This window comes from Carassius auratus, chromosome 27, assembly GCF_003368295.1.
Source record: "Carassius auratus strain Wakin chromosome 27, ASM336829v1, whole genome shotgun sequence".
Taxonomy (NCBI): domain Eukaryota; kingdom Metazoa; phylum Chordata; class Actinopteri; order Cypriniformes; family Cyprinidae; genus Carassius; species Carassius auratus.
Genome location: NC_039269.1, coordinates 28,290,201 through 28,310,958, shown reverse-complemented (window position 1 = coordinate 28,310,958; position 20,758 = coordinate 28,290,201). Strand labels below are relative to the sequence as shown.

The 20,758-nt window shown below is 37.0% G+C and overlaps 1 protein-coding gene across 1 annotated transcript in view; it reads right to left on the bottom strand.

Annotated features, from left to right (window-relative positions):
- Nucleotides 1-3,096: 3,096 nt before the first annotated feature.
- The window catches only part of LOC113046122 (corticotropin-releasing factor receptor 2-like), a 106,345-nt gene continuing 88,683 nt past the window's right edge, over nt 3,097-20,758 (bottom strand). Inside the window, exons 11-12 of the mRNA XM_026207006.1 lie at nt 16,793-16,834; nt 3,097-3,476 (exon numbers count right to left, since the gene is read on the bottom strand). Of these exons, the coding sequence (XP_026062791.1) occupies nt 3,336-3,476; nt 16,793-16,834 (183 nt within the window). The 3' untranslated portion in view covers nt 3,097-3,335. The remainder of the gene's footprint in view (nt 3,477-16,792; nt 16,835-20,758) is intronic.

Below are 20,758 nucleotides of genomic sequence, written 5' to 3'. Positions count from 1 at the left end.
ACACAGAAACAGTATGTATTGTTTTCAAAAACCATGGTTAATTTTTGTATGGGAAGTTTTCACTGTTTAGTCAAAAATGGAGTCATGTAATAATTTTCAATCCAGTAATTTTAAAATCTATAGAACTGCATTGAGCTGGACTAACATGACTAAGCCTGATTACTGCAGGCTCTTTTAAATTAAATCAACACCTAAATTGAACTTTTACAACAGCATGAACTTGGTAAAAATGACCTCACCCGGTAATGCCGAATGTGAAAAAAAATTCCAGAAATGTTGAGAAAAGGGGTGATTGAAATACAACAGTGTGGAAAATCTCAGTCTCAGAACCACAGCCCTTATCTCCAAATGAATCAATAAATAAATTCAGCACAGTAGCAAACCTATACTAATAAAAAACACAATATTAATAAATAAATAAAGTTTTATAAGAAAAATAAATAAATAGAGTTTACAGACTGCCTAGCTTGGGGCCACAGGACATTGTTGGGTGGTCCAGCTTGCCAGTTTTGAGTTGGTAGTGAAATCCAAGGCTGGACAATATTCTGCTTGCACTAGTCCAGATAAAAAGGCAGTGAAAGCGACCACATTCAAGCTTTAAAAATCTGCAAAAGTATCACAGAATGTTCTAAATGCGAAGTGAAGAAAGAAAAATGCTATGTAAAAGATTTGTCTTCAGCTGCTTCTCTCCTGTACGTGATTGCATAATGATCCCAATTTTAAGATCACTGATGAGAGTTTTATTCAAAACAATGTGCCAGTTTCCATGGTTTGTCTTGATTCAAAGTAATAGGATACCATGGAGCACTGCCCTCTGCAAGTGTTAAAAGAATGCTGTCCAGAGTGAGATGCCATTTGCATTGGTTTTGAATGAAGGAAGTTGTATCAGAGCTCCATTTGAGGTGAGTCTTTTGACAGTTGTGTTGTGTGAGGCAGGCTGATGAGTAGATGATGAGACGTACAGTGGGTTACTGCAGATATCAGACTGAACGCTGATGTGTTTCACCAGCGCTGGATAATGTTTGGACTAGCTAGCAGAGGATTCCTTATCTGCTGCTGATGTAGAGATCTGGAGACTCTGAAGCCAAATGTGATTCAGATGGTGTAGACTGAACTGTAGACGAGGATCCTTTTATTACAGAACATTGGGACTTTTTTTGCAATAAACTGATTTGCCTGATCGGTCTGCTGGGTGCTCATCCGTACCCTCTCCTATATATGAAAAAAAATCCTGGAGTGTTTTTACCAGCTCTAGGTAGCATAGTCAGCTACTATTTAAAGAGATAGTTTTGTCATTAATTACTCACCCTCATGTTGTTCCAAACAAGTAAGACCTTTGTTCATCTTCAGAAAATAAATTAAGATAGTTCTTATGAAATCCAGGAGCTCTCTGACTCTTCAATAGACAGCAAGTGAACTGAAACATTCCCAGACCCAGAAACATCGTAAAAACATTGTTAAAATGGTCCATGTGAAATCAGTGGTTCAGCTGTATAATGTTATGAAGCTATGAGAATACTTTTTGTGCACAAAGAAAAAACCAGGTTCCGAAAGCACTCTGATGTCATCAAAAATATCGTAATTTGTGTTCCGAAGATGAACAAAGCTCTTACAGGTTTAGAAAGACATGAGGGTAAGAAATAATAATTAAGTAAGTAATTAATAACAGAATTTAAATTCTGAGAGGAAATATCCCTTTTAGCTCTTTCCCGCCATTGAAGGGATTTGACTTTATATAGGACTGGGCAAACTAGATGTGGTGACCACAGACTTAAGGACAGTTTCAACCAAAGTTTAACATTATAATTCTCTGAACGCTCATGCTACAAGCTTCGGCCAGATGGAGAGACACACACCTGCTGACTAATGTAGAATTGTCATAATGAGATGAGATCTTTCTGAGACTCATGAGATCAAATTTGACTTGCTAAGAAAAGCAAATGGAGGATGATTGACATTTTGAGTTTTGTTTTATGGGAAGCAAAACAAAGGAGAAAAAAGAATATGGGTGATCTTTCTCAAGACTCCACTTTCATGGCCTGTTTGTACAGTAGCAACATCAAACATAAAATAAAAGCAATAAAAGCCTGTTACATCTGGTTGGGGAAGATAACTCCCATAAGTTATCGCAGGTATCAAATGTATGATATTGCGAAAATCCTCAAATTGGGCCACGCTCCCGATTGCTTGGGGTGCTCAAAATCAGGCTTAGTGTGGCCAGCCTTAGGAAAAAAATATATATATATTTGCCATTGAATTTCCCAGCTTTCCGTGTTGTCACTGTAATACTGTACGAGGCACTATTACACATCTTCTGGAAGAATACTAAATCTCTGCATATGTAAGCAGATGCATATAAATCAGCATATAAATCAAAACCGCCAAACGTTACTGAATAACATGTTGAGTCAGACAGTGATTTACAACTGTGAAGCTTTGGGGGTGCTGAAGGAAGGGAACTTCTCCATCTGTGTTTTGATCAGTGATCTAAATATGATCCAGATATATTCTTTGACAAAAATGTGATTTTCTCAGCTTTTTGTTTAAAATGTTGCTTTTTTAAAATTAAACACAAATTCTACTGTTAATAAAAAAATGCATGAAGCTAGAATATTTTTTGTTGTTGTTGCTGTTGTTGTTGTTTGTTTGTTTAAAAGCAGATGCTTTCTTCTTCTTTTGACATGTCTTTAATCAGACAGAAAAGCTTTTTTTGCACTAAAAATCTTTTTATTTGTTCACTTCACTGATTTGCACTCTAATTTACCATGTGCCTTGCACTGCTTTATTTAACTTTATTTACATTCCCTTATTGTATAGCTGTATCTTATATTTGATCGAGATTTTTAGGCTCTAGTGTTAGTGTTATCTGTACGCACCGGGGGTCTGAGAGTAACGCAATTTTGATCCTCTGTATGTATGTACTGTACATGTGGAAGAACTGACAATAAAACAGACTTGACTTGATGCTTGTTCAGAAATTCATACAACAAAATACTTTGCGGACATGAACAATTTGTGAAATTAAAAAAAAAAAATGGCAACTTTAAAAAAAAAAATGTTGGCAGGGAAAGAGTTAGATGATAGATAGATAGACAGACAGACAGACAGACAGACAGACAGACAGACAGACAGACAGACATTTGATCAGTTTTGTTAAAACCCTTCAATTCAGGGCCCATTCACAAAATGACACAGACATATAAATTCAATTCACTGTTTGTCGGAGGAGACACCCACTACCATCAAAGGCCAAAAACAATCACTTGGTCTCTCGTGCCCCTTGCTGTCTTACTGTGTGGCTGAATTATAAAAGAGGAAAGGCTATTGTTTAAAGGTCAGACGGCTGTGGTCTGCTTGATGCTGTGAAAGCTGATGCGGGTGGGGGAGGTGGGGATGGACATGGCTCTCGCCACTCGGATTCGCAGCGCGTGATTGTCCTGCCAGCGATGCCAACGCTTTCTGGCTGCAGAACGTACCTATGAGGAAAACAACAACAACAAAAACACAAAAATGAAATTTATAATTTTTTACTCTCAGGGTTTTAACTTTTTTCTGCAGTGACTATGGAAATACAATTAAAATGCACAGCACATTGCTATATGGTTGCTAGAATGTTCTGAACCTTGTTTCGCAAAAGCAAACAAAGCTTAAGTAGATTGTATTTTACGCTTAATTTTAGTTTAGCCATCTGTTTAATGCAGTAAATGTTTTTTTTTTTTTTTTTATCAATTAAAAACAATGTTGCATAAAACATCTCTTCCATGAGCACTTAATTGAATCTTAATTCAAATAATAATAATAATAATAATAATAATAATAATAATAATAAATCTATGCATTAGTTCTTAATAATCCCATGTTGTTGCTGGTTCTATACTAAACTATATTTTGTGTTGTGAGCACTTGTTATTTGCCTCTTATGATGACTTGCTTGTATTTCACTTTGGATAAAAACATCTGATAGAGGAAATAAATGTGCATGTAAAATAAATTAATTCATAAATTAATTAGTAAATTAACAATATAATAATTGAATAATGGCACAATTGCTGAGATTCATTCAAAGAATGTTAAAGAAAAACAATTAGGACCAAACATTGTATAAATCTATACAGTAACAAGAATAAGTACAGTTTGTAAACCGTTTGAAAATATCTGGATTTTATATTGCTTAATCCAAAGATGTGTCCAAGCATGTTGGAGCTTCTGATCTTTATGTCACAATTGCATATAAAAACAATATGATTAATTACATACAACCGTTGCATTTTCATTGAAAGGGCAGACTGGAAAAAGTATGTGAACCTTCTGTGTTACAACTTCTCAAAAGCTAATTGGACTTAATAAAGGGGATGTGGGGATCGCACAGGTATCCTGCCCTTTAAATAAAAGGCAAACATAGGCTGGTTTCTGACAAATGTGTTGCTCTCAAGAAATACTAGTTAATGTGTGTAATATACAAATAAACAAATGGTCAAAAAGCAAAGGCAGTTCAGAACATTTACTGAAGAATGTGTTTACTGAAGAAAATGTTCTTTTCAGAACATTTACAGAACATTTAATTTAATTTTTTTAATTTAATTTAACATTTACTGAAAGTGCACAAAATTATTTTAGAGAACAGATGGACACTGGACACCACCACTAAAGCCTCTGCCCAATTGTGAAGCATGGTGAAAAGAGCATCGTGGTTTAGTGCTGCTCCAGGGCTTGGATCTATTCTACGATTTATTTTACAGGGCAATGTCAGGACATCAGTTCATGACTCAAAGCTTTAAAAAGGTGATCCAAAGCACACAAGTTAATCAACTAAATGTGGAAAAGAGCCAATCCAGATGTCATGGCATAATCCAAAGAGAGCAAAGCTTTCAAGGCAACCTAGAAATATTCAGAAAAAGAAACAGATTTGTGGGGAGAGATGGATCAAAATAATAAATAAGCAGGTTTTTTCTGCTAAAAGAGAACTGACAAGTTATTAAATTCAAGAGTTGGTTACTTTTCACACCCTGCACTGACAATGATTATTCACTGTATTCAGTAAAAATGTGAAAAGTCCAAGCGTTTGTGTCTTTTTAGCACATTGGTGGTGCCATCAATGTCTCTTCACATCTTCCAGCTTACAACTCAAGAGGCTTTTCAAAATCCCAGTGGGCCACAGAGCACCACTCGCATAGTTTTCCATTAAATTGCATGATATTGGTCACAAATAGTTGTTAATTTCTCGTCTGGTTTCCAAACCCCTTTAGGCTTACAGTGCCACTGTGTGGGGTACAAGTTATAAAAAAGAATTGTATGAGTTCTTCATATTTTTACTCAATGCTACATTAGCAATGGATACAGTAACACCCTCCTGGTGTGATAATGATCTGAAGCTTATTTAGAATCATGACAATTTGGCACTTTGTCTTCGGTGCCTTAAAAACACACACCTGTGTCATCACTCAGATTTCCTTTCTTCATGAAGATGGTTTATCTATCTGTGCTTTGAGTAGACTTTTATCATTAGTCACGGACAATAAGAATTTATTTTATTTAAAAAAATTTCACCTAGCAGTAGTTTTAATGTTGTACCTGATCGGTGTATACACGTGCCATACCATAACAGACATTTGGGGGTCATCCACACAGAGAAATGTTTAGCTGTATAGGTAAACATTTTGTATCGTATCACGGTTTCGTCCAGATGGATTCCTGAAATCTCACCCTACATCTCGACCCTAGTCAGACACCACTACGTCACATAAGAACAACAACAATAGCGGACTACGTGCTTATATTCATGCTGCAGAAGCTACTGAGTCAATTAGCTGTGTGTTGTTGTGTTGGGTTTGTATACAGCGCACAAGATTTATGCGCATGCGCCAAGTCTTCTTCTCTGTTTTAGGTGTATCTCTGTGGAAGAATTACAGCGACACATACTTGTCTGGCATGTACAGTATACTACATTGTTTTTGTTGGTTTAAGTGTTTTGTGATTTCTTGAGATGAAGGAAAAGAAAAAAGATAAATTAGGGAAAGCTCTGCCTTCGTGTGGATGTGGCCTTAGTTAACATACAGATTTTTGCAAAAGGTTTTGGCATTTTTATGTTGACAAATTTGGAATTTTTTCGGCAGATTATTTTTGAAGGAAGAAAATGTGACAAGCCTTTGGCGACAGAAGCACTGTTTCTGCCATCCAAAGTGACAGAAGAAATAAAATAGCTGTAAACCAATCCTTTCTGTGACCTACTTTCAGATTTTCTTGAGTACTTTTGAGTAAGGTTTCAAAATTATAAATAATAATAAAGTAACCCTATATACCAGCAATTTTATGCAACATAAATAACTTACGCAGATTTATTGCTAACCAGTGCTTTACTTTTGTTTCACTATGTTCTGCATTTGTTTATACTGTTGCAGTATTTATTGTCACTTGGAAAGTGAAGTTATTTATCAGTTATGTACTAACATGTATTACATGTTCAGAAGAAAAAGAAAAAAATAAGAAGCTAAATCTCACATTTCATATTTTAAGTCATTTTTAAGAAAAGGTATAAGAATCAAAATTATTTTCTGCTATGTTAATAAGTCTAGATACCTTATTAGCAGAATTGTTTATTGATTATTTTCCATCAGCTGGTTAATATTTATAAATCAGTCTGATTTTTGCACTGGTTAAAATAAAAATGGCAAACAGGCTGGGGGAAAAAAGCAGTTCCACTCTCAGACAGCAGGTGGGGCTTATGGAACAACAGTTTCAGTAAACAAAACACTGTTGTGCTGATAAACAATGCTCAATTGGGCAATATATGGAGGAAAGACAAAAAAAAATGCCTCAAGAGTCATTCCCCTTTACTGATACATTCATAAACCTATAATTCATTCATACTTTAATTCATATTATTTCCCTCATCACTCCATAGTAAAATCTTTAACTGCAGTCTGACATATTTTCACACAAAAATAAACTTGTGACTAATAAAGATTGTTAGATTAAAAACACATCTCTTTCGCCAAGCGTTCAAATAATGCATCTCATAATTTGTGACGGCAGTTGTATCTGATCAGATGCGCATTCTTATTCTTTAGCTTGGGTTAAACTAATTAATTTTACTGTATTGGAACAGCAGCTATGCTAATGACGTCTCTATTTGTTTCTCTGTTTCTGTAACTACAGTAGGATTTACACAAGCTCCAGTCTGGACCCCGAACACCTGAGAAGAGATGATGCCAACCCTGAAACAACATACAGAACTAACAATCACATAATAATTGCTGTTAATAATGTTCATCATCTGGCTGACTATGTCTTGTTTTAATTTTTCTGAAAATTCCTATCATATGCACATAAACTGACAGTCACCACTTATAAGTTACATATTGTAGAAACTTAATTTTCTGTAAAGTTTGCTCTGCAATGGCTTGTATCGTAAAAAGTGGTTTACAAATAAACTTGAATTGAATTGAAGTGTACCATGGCCTTCATTCAAGTCGCTTGAGTCAGCTTCTGTAAGAATTCTGACATTTTAGATGATCTTGTGACTGGTCCCTTAAGAGGACTGCTGATTTACATCATTTATCGTCAAGTCCATCCTGAGTGAATTTTGCTTCCAATCGAATGAAGGTTTTGTTACAAGCAAAGTTTACCAATCTAAGGTTGCCTCTAATCAATTTCACTCAGGTTGTGGTGTTGATGTATTATTCTTTGAGTCAAAGAACGGCCGCACAGGCTTTGTCTTGTTAGAATGTTATTGATTTATGTAAACAGCATGAGCTAGTGGCAGAAATCTGTTGAGTTGTTTACATTTTTTGATGGCCACATCAGGGGTGAATGACGAATGTCACAAAGCGATTTCTCTTCCTTGAGGCACTCGCTTTCTGTGTTTTCACTGTTACATACTAAAGGGGCACTTTTATATCTGTGGTATAAATAGGCACCTTATTTTGGCACTGTGCACATTTTCACATAAATTGTCCATTTATGCATTACCACCAACGTGTGCATTCTCTTTTAACTCATGAATCAGGGCTCAATAACAAGATTACCTTGGGATATTGTTTGCTGTCAATGTCCCAGTTGAGGTACAGGATGTGAAAATTTCTGATACATTTTTTAATATTATATATTTTGACTGCATTTGTGAGTTAAAAAAAAATAGCTAGCTGTTTAAAATAGGTATACAATATCATAATATTGATAAATCAATTAAAATATACTCCTGCCTCAAATCATAGTGTAATCATATCTTAGCATTTTTTAAGGTACTGGCAAATATTGTATGGCTGGGTATGAGAATCGAAATGATATCGTATTGCAACGAACCTTGCGATTTATTTATTGATTTAGTCATTTATCAGACGCTTTTATCCAAAGAGTATAATAATGATTCTAATATAACAATAAGCCAAACACCAAAAAACAACTACATGTTTATGTACAACCACACACACATACATATACTGTAGATATACATACACAATTATAAATTATATATATATATATATATATATATATATATATATATATATATATATATATACATACATACACACAAACACACACACACACACACACACACACACACACACACTGTATATATAGTTTCATTTCCATTTAGTTTGTTGAAGTATTAAGATAAATCAAAACCAAAAACTAAAACATAAAACTAAAACTTAATAAAAGACCTATACAGACATAAATTCAGAAGTAATTTAACTAAAATTCTAATAACTAACAAATACAAATCATACAAATCAAACGACAGTAGTTTATCAGTAATCCTAAAAATAACACTGCCAAACACACATGCTAAAAACAACAGCCTACTTACACATAGTAAGATATAGTTATAAAAACTGAAACAGATGCGAAACAAGTAGTAAGAGGAGAAATAAAAAGCAAAACATATCCTTTGCCAGTGTCCCTAGTCAGTCTTCACTCGACTGCTGGCGCGGTAAACTACGTTTTTTTTATACCCGTCTACCAAAATACTAAATAAATTAACCTGGACACACTTTCCTTATGTTCTCCACAACAAATGGTCAAACAAGCGCAGACACTGACAAGATAAGATTTACACCCCTAATGGTGGTTTTAAAGGATGAATAGCAACATTGTTTTAACCCTGAATGACTATTTGCAAAAATAGTATTTTGCCCTATACTTTAGTCTTCATTCAAATGTTAGAGTAGAAATTAAAATGGATAGAGCAATATATTTTAATAATTTTTTAAAAGATCAAATAAAAATCTGTATTTGATTATCATTCAGTTATTGTAGAATCTTAAATATTTCTGAAGCATTTTTTTCATAAAATGTTTCATAAACTTTTCAAAATCCTAAAAGCTTGTTTATTTTAATGTTTAAATTAGACTTTTAAAGAACAGTTACAGTGTGACCTTGCTGAACACCAATGTATGTGTTTGTGAATGTTGTTCACACAACATCATCATTGTGATTCATACTGACCTACAAATAAACAGCATTTATAGCTTTAATTTCTGTTAAGCTATGAGCAACAAATCTCTCAATCGTGTAGAGTGACTGAAGCTGAATGGACTAAACCTATGAAAAAGCACTGTGATTTGGTGCGCCTCGTATGCACAACGGTTGCAGGAATGGTTTGCCAGAACCACGCACATCTGTGGACTAAAGCAGGCTAAACCTCACACTTAACAGCATTTATTGATCCTAACAGGGTGTGTAAATATGAGGAATGATTACCTCATAATGCACCTTGTGCCACTGATTATCCATCTGTGTGCTAATGTTGGCGCATGTGCCAAGTCAAGAAGTTTTACATGAAATGCTTATAAAAAATAAGCACTCAGAAAAAAGATTTTATCATATTATAGGCTTTTCATTATTAACCTGTATTCATTTAAAATGTTAATTAAATTTAATTTAAAAATTAAATTAAAATTAAATGTATGCATTTAGCAGACGCTTTTATCCAAAGCGACTTACAGTGCATTCAGGCTATCAAATTTTTTTTTTTTTTCATTTAATCGGTGAGTCATAAGAGAAGATGTTTTGCTTCAATCTAAGCACTTTGTCTTATTTATGGGCAAACAGAGAATGACACAGTGACGGTTGGTATTGACATGATTTGATGTTGATGGTCTAGATATTTAGGATGAGCTTGTTGACAGAGACATCTTGAAGAAGAATATTCTCCATCTTGCCTGAGGTCATAACAAAAATCCAATTATTAGCCCAAATGCAGATCCGATATGAAGAGAGGTCATTAGACTACAGAATAACATTCTAAAAATACACAAATTAAAGAATAAACAAATGTTTATCTGGCATGGAACCCAAATACTGATTCAGCTCTAGGGCTCCATATACACTGTCAGTTAAATGTGACCCAATTCCGATTTTTTGATCATATGTGACATAGATCAGATATGTTAATATGAACGTCGAAACAGAAAAAAAAAAAAAAAACCTGCGTGCAATCAGATATTTCGAGATCGGTTTCAGGCCTCATGAATAATTGTAAATAAATACGATATAAATCAGATATGTGATATGCAACTGTCCTGTATACAGGCAGATCAGATTTTCTGAGGCATTGCTTTCTGTAAGTCATTAAAACTGTGACAGTTTGGTACAATGTTGCCAAATGCATTCGACTGAAAGTAGCTAAAACTACTAGCTAAATGTCACTAGATGACATCATAATGGCAAATTTAATGATCTATATAAAGATGAATATGGATCAGTGGGCAAGATGAGAACTTAGATAAGGCTTGTCCAAGAAGTTGCTATATTTTTCCCTAAACTTTTGCAAAAAGTCTCAAAAGGGCTAAATTGGCAAAACCAATTTGGTACTTCTCCACGGTTTAATAACGTCACATGTGACCCGTGCAGCAAAATATGCGCATGGGCTATTTTCAATTACTGGCCAAAAAAATAAAATAAATAAAACAGATAATTAAGCCCTCATCTAGCGATTCCAATGCTCTAAATAGTATTAATTAAATAGTATGAATTAAAATAAATCATCTTTATTTGTACTTTTCTTAGAGGAGTACCTCTAAGAAAAGAACAATAAAAGAAGAGAGGGAATCACTCACTGCACTTCATTGAACTGCTTTTGTAGTTTTAATAATACATTTATTTGTAATGAACAACACACTGAAATAATTTTTACAATTGTTTATTTGTTTTGCATACATTAATGCTTTTGTTTATATGTAAAGAGATAAATGTAATTTTTTTGTTTCTTTCTACTGTTTTTTTTTTGCATCTGTTCATATATAAAATAGTAAAGATAAAATAAAAATTGCTATATTGTGATTATCGATATAGTAATTATTAACAAGAACTGAACTGAAGGAAAAATGAGCTTCTTTCTCATAATCAACTTTGATGATTGATAATTTTTTTTCAGATTTAAACAAATCATACAACATTTTGAAGGTGTTTTCGAGCAGTTAAACTGTTGCAGCTCTTAGCAGGTAGGGGTCTGTGGATGTATAATGACAAGCACAGAGTAATTCCAGCAGTGGGAGTATTATCGTAGCACACCCCGACAAGACAGGACAGGACAGGAGTGAAAGAGACACGGGTCAATACACATCTGTGACATCTAACGATCTGACAACAAGACGGGAAAAGAGAGGGTTAGAAGAAACCAAGATAATGAGACGGATGAGGAACAGGTGGGGAGGAACGAGCCTGATGGAAAGTGAAAACCGCTGTCAGTAATGAAACAGAGAGTGATGGGGAATAGAGTGTGTGAGTAACCAGCAGAGGGAGACTGAGAAAGAGACAGTATCATGGCAGTACCCTCCCCTCAATGAGCACCTCCTGGCACTCCCGAAGGGGAACTCTGGCGAGACCGGAGGAAATCATCAATGAGCGAGGGGTCCAGGATGTCCTGGGGGGAAACCCAGCTTCTCTCCTCAGGACCATACCCCTCCCAATCGACCAAATATTGGTGCCCATGACTCCGACGATGCCTGTCCAGGATCCTGCAGACAGTGTAGACAGGATAGCCCTCAATACGAATGGCGGAGAAAGACGAGTGAGGGGGTGAGCGGTCAACAGGCTTTATGCAAGAAACATGAAATACAAGGTGAATGCGACGAAGACTAGGTGGTAGACGAAGCTTGATGGCAACAGGGTTAATGATCTTGACTATGCGGAATGGTCCGATAAAATGAGCTGCCAGTTTACGAGACTCAGATTGGAGAGGTAAATTGGAAGTAGAAAGCCACACTTTCTGACCAGAAACATAGCGAGGGCTCTTGACACGAGAGCTATTGGCAGCGATGCTCATGCGCCTTTTCGAATGACAAAGGGCAGATCTCACCCTCCTCAAAGTTTGTTGCAACGACTGATGAACGTTTGAATGGACGGGCAGTTAGAATTGGTTTCTTGAGATGAGAATAAAGGGGGTTGATAACCAAGGCAACACTGAAAGAGTGAGATACCTGATGCAGAAGATGTTAGAGTTATGAGCATATTCAGCTCAGGGAAGTTGTTCTGCCCAGGACGCAGGGACTGTGGAGTTTGTGGGCGACAATTTGGCCCTTTCAGCCTGACCATTAGTCTGGAGGTGAAAACCCGAGGAGAGGCTGGCGGTGGCCAACTCTTTCCAAAACTGTGAGGCGAATTGCAGACCCCTCTCGGACACAACATCGGTGATGAACACAACAACTTGAACACATTATTAACCTGGGCAGTCTCCTTGGCAGAGGGGAGCATGGCGAGTGGAATGACGTGAGCCGATTTAGAAAATCGGTTGACTGCGGTCAGGATGACCATATTACTGGGCGAGGGGGGAAGACCAGTCATAAAACCGAGACCTATATGAGACCACGGGCGAGTAGGAATAGGTAGCGGCTGCAGGAGACCAGCAGGTGGGGAATTGCATGCCTTGGTCTGGGCACAGACAGAGCAGGAGGCGATAAAACAACACGCATCATGGTCTAAGGTCGGCCACCCGAAACGTTGAAGGAAAACACGATAGTACCCCGGACGGTGGGATGAGCAGTTAATTTTGAGTATTGAGCCCAGAGTCATCGACCTCGACAATAAACTGTCTCGTGCTCTCCGGAGTGAGAAGGATGTGCGTGGAAGTAAAAAGAGTACTCAGACAATCAAATGCCACTTGAGCAGACCTTGACCATTTGAAACTGGACTTAATGGAGGTTAAGGCGGTAAGCGGCGTGGGCACTTGACTAAAATTGCGTATAAAGCAACGATAGAAATTAGCAAAACCGAGAAGACGTTGTAACGAAATGCGAAAGTCAGGAACGGGCCAGTCGGCCACTGCCTGGACCTTAGCAGGGTCCATACTGATCCCCTCAGCGGAGATGACCGAGCCCAGAAACATTACAGAGGACAAGTGAAAGGAGCACTTCTCCGCTTTGACAAATAGTCGATTCTCAAGCAAGCGTTGGAGGACGTGGTGAACGTGCTGAACATGAATTTGGAGAGAGGGCGAGAAAACCAATATGTCATAGAGATAGACAAAGACGAATAAGTTGTGTTTATATCCCAAAGGACCTCATTGATAAGAGCCTGAAAGATGGTGGGGGTGTTAATCAATCCAAAGGGAAGAACCTTTGACCCCTGCAGGATCTCGAAGGCAGAGGACATCAGTGGCAAGGGGTAGCGATTCTTAAAAGTGATGTCATTCAGCCCCCGACAATCTATGCAGGGGCGCAATGACCCGTCCTTTTCTTGACAAAAAAAAAACCCAGCGCCAGCAGGAGACGAGGACAGAAGAATGGTGCCGGGTCTAAGGGATTCGGATAAATAATTCTCTAACAACTTCCGTTCGGGAGCCAATAGGGAGTAGAGCCTTCCCGGTGGGGGCTTGGTTCCCAGGAGAAGATCAATAGCTCAGTCGTACAGGCGGTGAGGAGGAAGAGACATGGCTCGGGAACGAATGAAAACCCCTCGCAAATCGTGATACTCCTCCAGTACTCCAGACAAATCCCCTGCCTCCTCCTGAAAAACAGAAACAGAAAACACAGGGGAAACAGTAGAGACTAAACACTCAACCTGACATGACAACTTCCAAGACAAAATACATCCCTTAGCCCAATCAATGTGGAGCTTTAGCCAAGGATGGCCTAGAACTACAGGAGTAAAAAGAGATCGAAAAATAAAAAAGGAAATTGTCTTTCTGTGGTTACCCGAAATGGTAAGAGTCAATGGAATAGTCTCTTTCTGTACTCTAGGTAGGGAACTGCCATCTAGGGCAAAAAGAGGAGTGGAGTCTCTTAAGTGTGTGAGAGGAATACCTTGCTGAAGCGCCCGCTCCTCATCCACAAAGTTTCCCTCTGCCCCAGAGTCGATCAGGGCGGAGCAGAAGACTGACGACCCAGCCCAATGGATTTGTTGGCAGAAGGGTATTGCAGTAACCAGAAGGGATGACCTTGGTTGCACCTCTCACCAGTAACCCTCCGCCTACTGACAAGTGCTGGCTTTTACCGGACATGAAGAAACAAAGTGATTGGCGCTCACACAGTACATGCAGAGACGATTCAAAATCCTCCTTAGGCGAGATCCAATGACCTCCCAGCTGCATGGGTTCGGTATCCGGGACTGCGGTTGATCGAACAGAGTTGAAAAGGGACAAAGAAAAGAGAGCGCACTCTAAGCGGTGAGCTCGGCTCCGTTTGATCAAGTCACCTCTACACCTGAATAGCTAGGTTGAATGAGGATCTCGCAGACGAGGACCTCATACCTCACTTCAGGAGTAAGGCCTCCAAAAAACGTGACCAACATGGGTTGATTCCAGCCACAGGTGGTAGCAAGGGACCGGAACTCGATAGAAAAATCAGGCATGTAGCGCCTCCCCTGCCGGAGAGTGGAAAACAGTCGAGATGCCTCCTCACCGTAGGCTGATCAGTTGAAGACCCGAATCATCTCCTCCTTGAAACCCGCAAAACTGGAGATGCTATCCGTCTCTGTCTACCAGTTACCCGTTCCTCATTCTCAAGCCCGACTGGTGAGAATGTAGGTGACCTTGGCTCTCTCCTTAGCGTACGTCATGGGCTGCAGGGAAAACACCACCTCACACTGAGTTAGGAAAGAGTGACATTGTGTTGCCACACCCGAGTAGAACGGAGGATTATTGTGGACCTGGCAGGAGAGCTCGTACATCAGAGCGGCCAGTCTCTCAACGGCATGTCGGGCAGCGGAGGATGTATAATGATGAGCACAGAATTCCAGCAGTGGAAGTATTATTGTAGCACACCCCAACAAGACAGGACAGGACAGGAGTGAAAGATACACGGGTCAATACACATCTGCGACATCTAACAATCTGACAACAAGACGGGAAAAGAGAGGGTTAGAAGAAGCCAACCTTTGTACTTTTGATCGAATTGCCTAGCTTTATATTGAAAAAGATTGAAACAGGGTTATAAACGAGGAAGTTATTTTTACAGACAACAAATGCACTGAGTAGGACTCTCATTGGAAATCATCCTTTACAGATTAAGGAATAGTATGACAAAGATATCGCTTTCCTCAGCAGATATTCAAAATAATGTTTTATTGTAAATATGTGATTGAGCTGAAGAATGAACGCTGTCGCATCTCGCAGTCCATCTCTCTCTCATAATACTTGACTCTACATAATACAGTGAGCTTTTAATACAGTGATACGATAACTTTTAATTAAGCAACTCAGCGTTTCTTCATTACTCACTCTAATATGTTGTTTTCAAATTGATAACGGAGGCTTGGGATCAGCTGCTAAAATGTCAAAATTTGATTTGAATCCATGGTTGAAGGAAGTATAGTTCTGCACAAAAGAGGAGTTTTAAAGACACTACATAAAACATAAAACCTAGTTATGACATGAAATGACACATCTGTCTCAGTGAAGAAATCTCAGGAGTGATGACACAAACATGCCCTGGTGACACATACCAAAAGCATTATCAGCTGATGATATCTGGCATTATTCTATACAGGCTTCAGACTACCACATTCCCACAGCATCAGCATCAGCTACTGATGCATATGTAATCCCCTGCATGTTTAATTACTAAATGTTTTAGCTAACTTGATAATGCTGTAAGCTATAAATAACAGTGATAAAATATTTTGTAAATTCTAAAATTTTCTCCCACAAAGTTGAAATTTTAAAGTGCCCCTATCATGGGTAATGAAAGGTTCATAGTTTGGTTTTGGGAGTCCCCTCTAATGCCTGATAAAGCAGCATCTGTGAGCATAGTGATTCATTTTAAAAATGACTTGTTTCAATGATTCCGAGTCAACTCTTTCTTTTGAAAGACAATAACTTCATTTACGTTGCACTTTAAGATTTAAAACTTTGCAGGATGTTTTCATTCACTTAGAGCTGTCTTACACTGCTTTGAAACATAATTGTAAAAAATCCATAATGGGGCACTTTAATAGCGTGCACACATTCTATATGTGAGCCAACATATATCTATAAACACACACACACACAAATAATATCAGTTTTACCATTTCTGTTTTGACACAGAAGAGAGAAATCTCTGGAGAAAATGACAGATGTGTCAAGTGATACTGATATTAAGAAGATATCGTTATAGGTGACTGAAGAGGCATCCTATAAGTAATAAAAATGGCTCTATTAAAAGAGCAGTTTGCAGGGTGCTGACAGATTGCCCTGTTCTTCTTGGTGTTTGTGTGCAGCGAGTCAGTGTAAATATCCTCCCACATAATAATAGACTTGGGTGGCAGAAAACAGATAGGGTGAAGGGGTGATATGGCTGTGGAAAGGGCTTGTATATTGATAGTCATCTTCCAGTTCTGTCCAACCATGAAATGAAACACATCATTGACTCACCTCCCCATTAAGAAAGCAGTAAAATACCGACACAAAGAATCCCTGTTAAAAAAAAAAAAAAAAAGTCATCAGTTAAACAGTCAACTTAATTAACAAAACATTGGTAGATGCAAATAATATATATATATATATATATATATATATATATATATATATATATATATATATATATATATATATATATATATATATATATATATATATATAATATGTGTGTATATATATTTTAAATACGAAAAAATGTATTTAATAAGCCATTGTGATTGACAACAAACAGAAGTCCATATCTCCTAAAATGTAATATATTCTGCCTTTTTAGCATGTAAAGTGTCAGAGTATGGTGGTTTAACAAATGGGTCTTGTAACACAGTGATGTTCTCGCAAAAAATAATAAAAAATAAAAATACACCACCCCCACCAACAACAAAAGAACTCCCTGGAACAAAGCTCCATCCATGTTGTTGGCACATGTTGTTACTAAGGTGTCAGTCTCCAGTTCTGAGCACTGACTGCAGTGAACAATCAAAGGTTGCTGGGAAATAATGTCCTCGGGGTAAACAAAACTATTTTCCACATGAAGACCTTAAAATATTCATGACAGCAGAAGAGGAGATAGACTTCAGACATCTTTAAACTGAAAGAGAGCTACTTAAAAGGTGGCATATGACCAATAATGGTCCCCAATTGTCTTGCACAATGTCTTTCCCAAAGACATCTAAACAGTTTATTCAGATGTAAGTGGAATTATGATACCTTGCACCCAAGGGAAATCACACTGATTGCATAAAAGCAATGGGTCATGCATCATCCCATGTATGACTCAAACCAGCAACCTTTTTTTAGACTTTACCTAATAACTAATAATTAGAGCTTTACACAATGGACCAGACCTCCCACAAGATTGGCACGTTACAGAGACCAATCTGAGTAGGGATACATAAAAGGATTTAGAGACATGACACAGTTATCCGTATTTCTCCAGTTGTCAGAAATAGAAAGAGGCATCCGCTTGCTGTTGCCAATTTGGCGCATCAAGTGCAGACAAAATCACTGATTCATTTGGGTATTATGTGCGTTTGGTGTAATATGTCCATGTCCATTGTAGAGAGTGCAAACTCTAAGTATAGCAACACTTTCCGTTTCACTTCCCATTACAACAACTTATAGTTTCTAGCATTCAGACATAATGTAACAGAATATGTGACCTGTGCTGGCAAAATGTGTCTGTATGAGCAAAATTTAAAAAATTTATTATTTTAATTTTCACATTCTCCATTTAAATACCTTTAAATGATATATGACTTGTTGTTATTTGGACACAAAATGACTGATCTACAGCTGTCGATTTAAATAAAATTGAGTTTTCTGAAGATTCCAAAGCAAAATAACCAAGAACCATTGAATATTTTCCTCCAGTTCTTTTCTTAATAATAATTACTATATTATTAATCACAATATATCTATTTTTTTATTTTACCTTTGATTTTAAAAATCAGAACAAAAATTTAAATAATGAGTCGTTTAATCAAGAGCATTGATTGTTTTCGTCTTTTCTTTTAATGTATATTATTAACTAATTTTTTTTAAATTTGCTCATACAGACTCACACACACACACACACACACACACACACACAAACACACACACGCATACTCCTTCTCTCTCTAGTAGTAGTAATAATAATTAATTTATAGTAAAATATATTATAAATAAAAACCTGGTTTATACCACTGTTAAAATTTTTGGGGTCTGCAAGATTGAAACAATATCCATTATTGTAAAATGAGATTGGTAAGAAAACAATATTTTGACATTGTGAAATATTACTGCATTTTAAAAGAACTGTTTTCTATTTAAAAGCAATTAAATGTATTTATTTCCCGTGATAGCAAAGCGCTGTTATTCCAGTCTTCAGTCTCACATGATCTTTGAGAAATCTTTCTGATATGCTGATTTGATGCTCGAGAAACATTTCTTCTTCTTCTTCTTCAAATTATTTTTTATTATGTACTGGAAATGGTTGAGCTGCTTTATGAAAGGTGGATGTGCTATGTTCCTTAAGATGCTGGCATGTTCCCTGTCTTGAAATGGCTTTTTTTTTTTTTTTTTACAAAGTGGACATACGTCTACAACAAATCCACTACATACTTACTCAGAGAGATATTTGTACACATATTCAGCTGTTAACAAATAAATGAATGTGTGCATGACAGTTCAGCACTCTTCCATCATGTTTGGACTCTGTAGATGTGAATCCAGTACATTGCCAATGTATCCGGTGAAGTGTGCAATAGATAAAAAATTTAAGTAACCATTTTAACCAAACTCTCTTCATCTCCTATTTATTGTGAATATTAAAGACACTCTGTGCTTGGAGTCTCTGTCCAGTGAGAAAAGACATTAACAGACAAAAAATGTTCTGTGCTTTCAGCTTATGAAGCAACAACACATACAGCATGACATGACTCTGAATCAATGTCATATGGAGATTGACCAGACTCTCAAGCCTCTGGCTCTAAGAGAAGACCATACAGGCACATCTGCAACAAAGTCAAGCTCCAGTGAGCAAACCTTCACTTCAAGGTACATTCATCAGCATGTTCCAGATCCTAAGGACCTTCTGGACCCACCTCAGGGCCTCATCTACATGTACCAGATCACTGGCTGCACCAGAAGATCAGTTCTTCATATTCAAAGTTTCATGCTAAATGCCATCTTTCATTTAATTCTTAAATGTGGAATAAGGTTCTTCACATTATTAGTCTGTGAAGAGAAACAAAGTTTTATCTCCCCATAAGATGATGCATTCATTTAGCAGTTGTGTTGAGTTAGTACCTCTTTTGTCTGTCTTTTACATCAGTACAATGTTTTACTACATTTGTGTCTGTCTTGTGTCGAAAAACAGTTAGAGACTCATTAGAGACACATTGTTCAATATCTCACAAATCTTTCAGATCTCACAAATCTCAGACAGTCCGCTGACAAGTCCCTACCATTTTCCATAATTACATTTTTAATGAAGCAATCCTCTTGAATTGCTACTGTACTGTTAAGGGCAAATTCATTAGCTAGGTCCTGAGTTAAATGGAGGAGGAGGCCATCTGACACACACACACACACACACACTTCAGATGATACTTCACTTCACTTCACACGTCATACCCTTAACCCAACCAGCAGATAGTAATAACAGCAAATGCATATTTGGCAAGAATTGTATTTGCCAGATGTATATTTGCCAACAACAAAAAAGGATGTACAGAGTAAGTATTGTATCAAATGCTTAATTTAAGAGCATAGCAGCCTAAAAGGCATGTATGTTTCAAGATAGTGTGCAATGGGAAGTGGTTGGTTTGCTAAATTATATATTGTTTTGTTCAATGTGAACCAAAATCATCACAATTAAAAGAACCAAAGACTTATTTGAGTTTCACAATTTGAGTTGAATAACTGAAATAAATGAACTTTTCCACGACATTCTGATTTATTGAAATGCACCTGTACTATTTGTTTTTTTGTAAGTAAAAGACACCTTATAATTTATAGTGATATGTTTTTTATATTTAAATTTTCTACTTTTTTACTTCTACAGACTGTCTATTCTAAAATAAAATAGAGTCTTGCTGTGACATTTTAGCACACAGTGAAGGAAATAAATAAATATCTAATAACAAGGGCCTGGACTCCCACATAGACATTAATCCAGTGACGGGCCGCTGATGTTGGATGCTCTGTGTGCCTACACTTTTGCTGCATTTCAGAATAGCAAACTCTCACCCACTCTAACTATTGACAGCAAACTGCAACACAGCAGAGCCACAGTGAGAAATTATATAAATATGATATATTTTTTTTAGAAATGTAATCAATTAGTAACGTGCCACTAACGCTTCTTTGTAACGAATAGATGGTGACAGAGTCGGGAATCTAATTCAAAGCTGCTTTATGATCTTGCATCCACTTCTT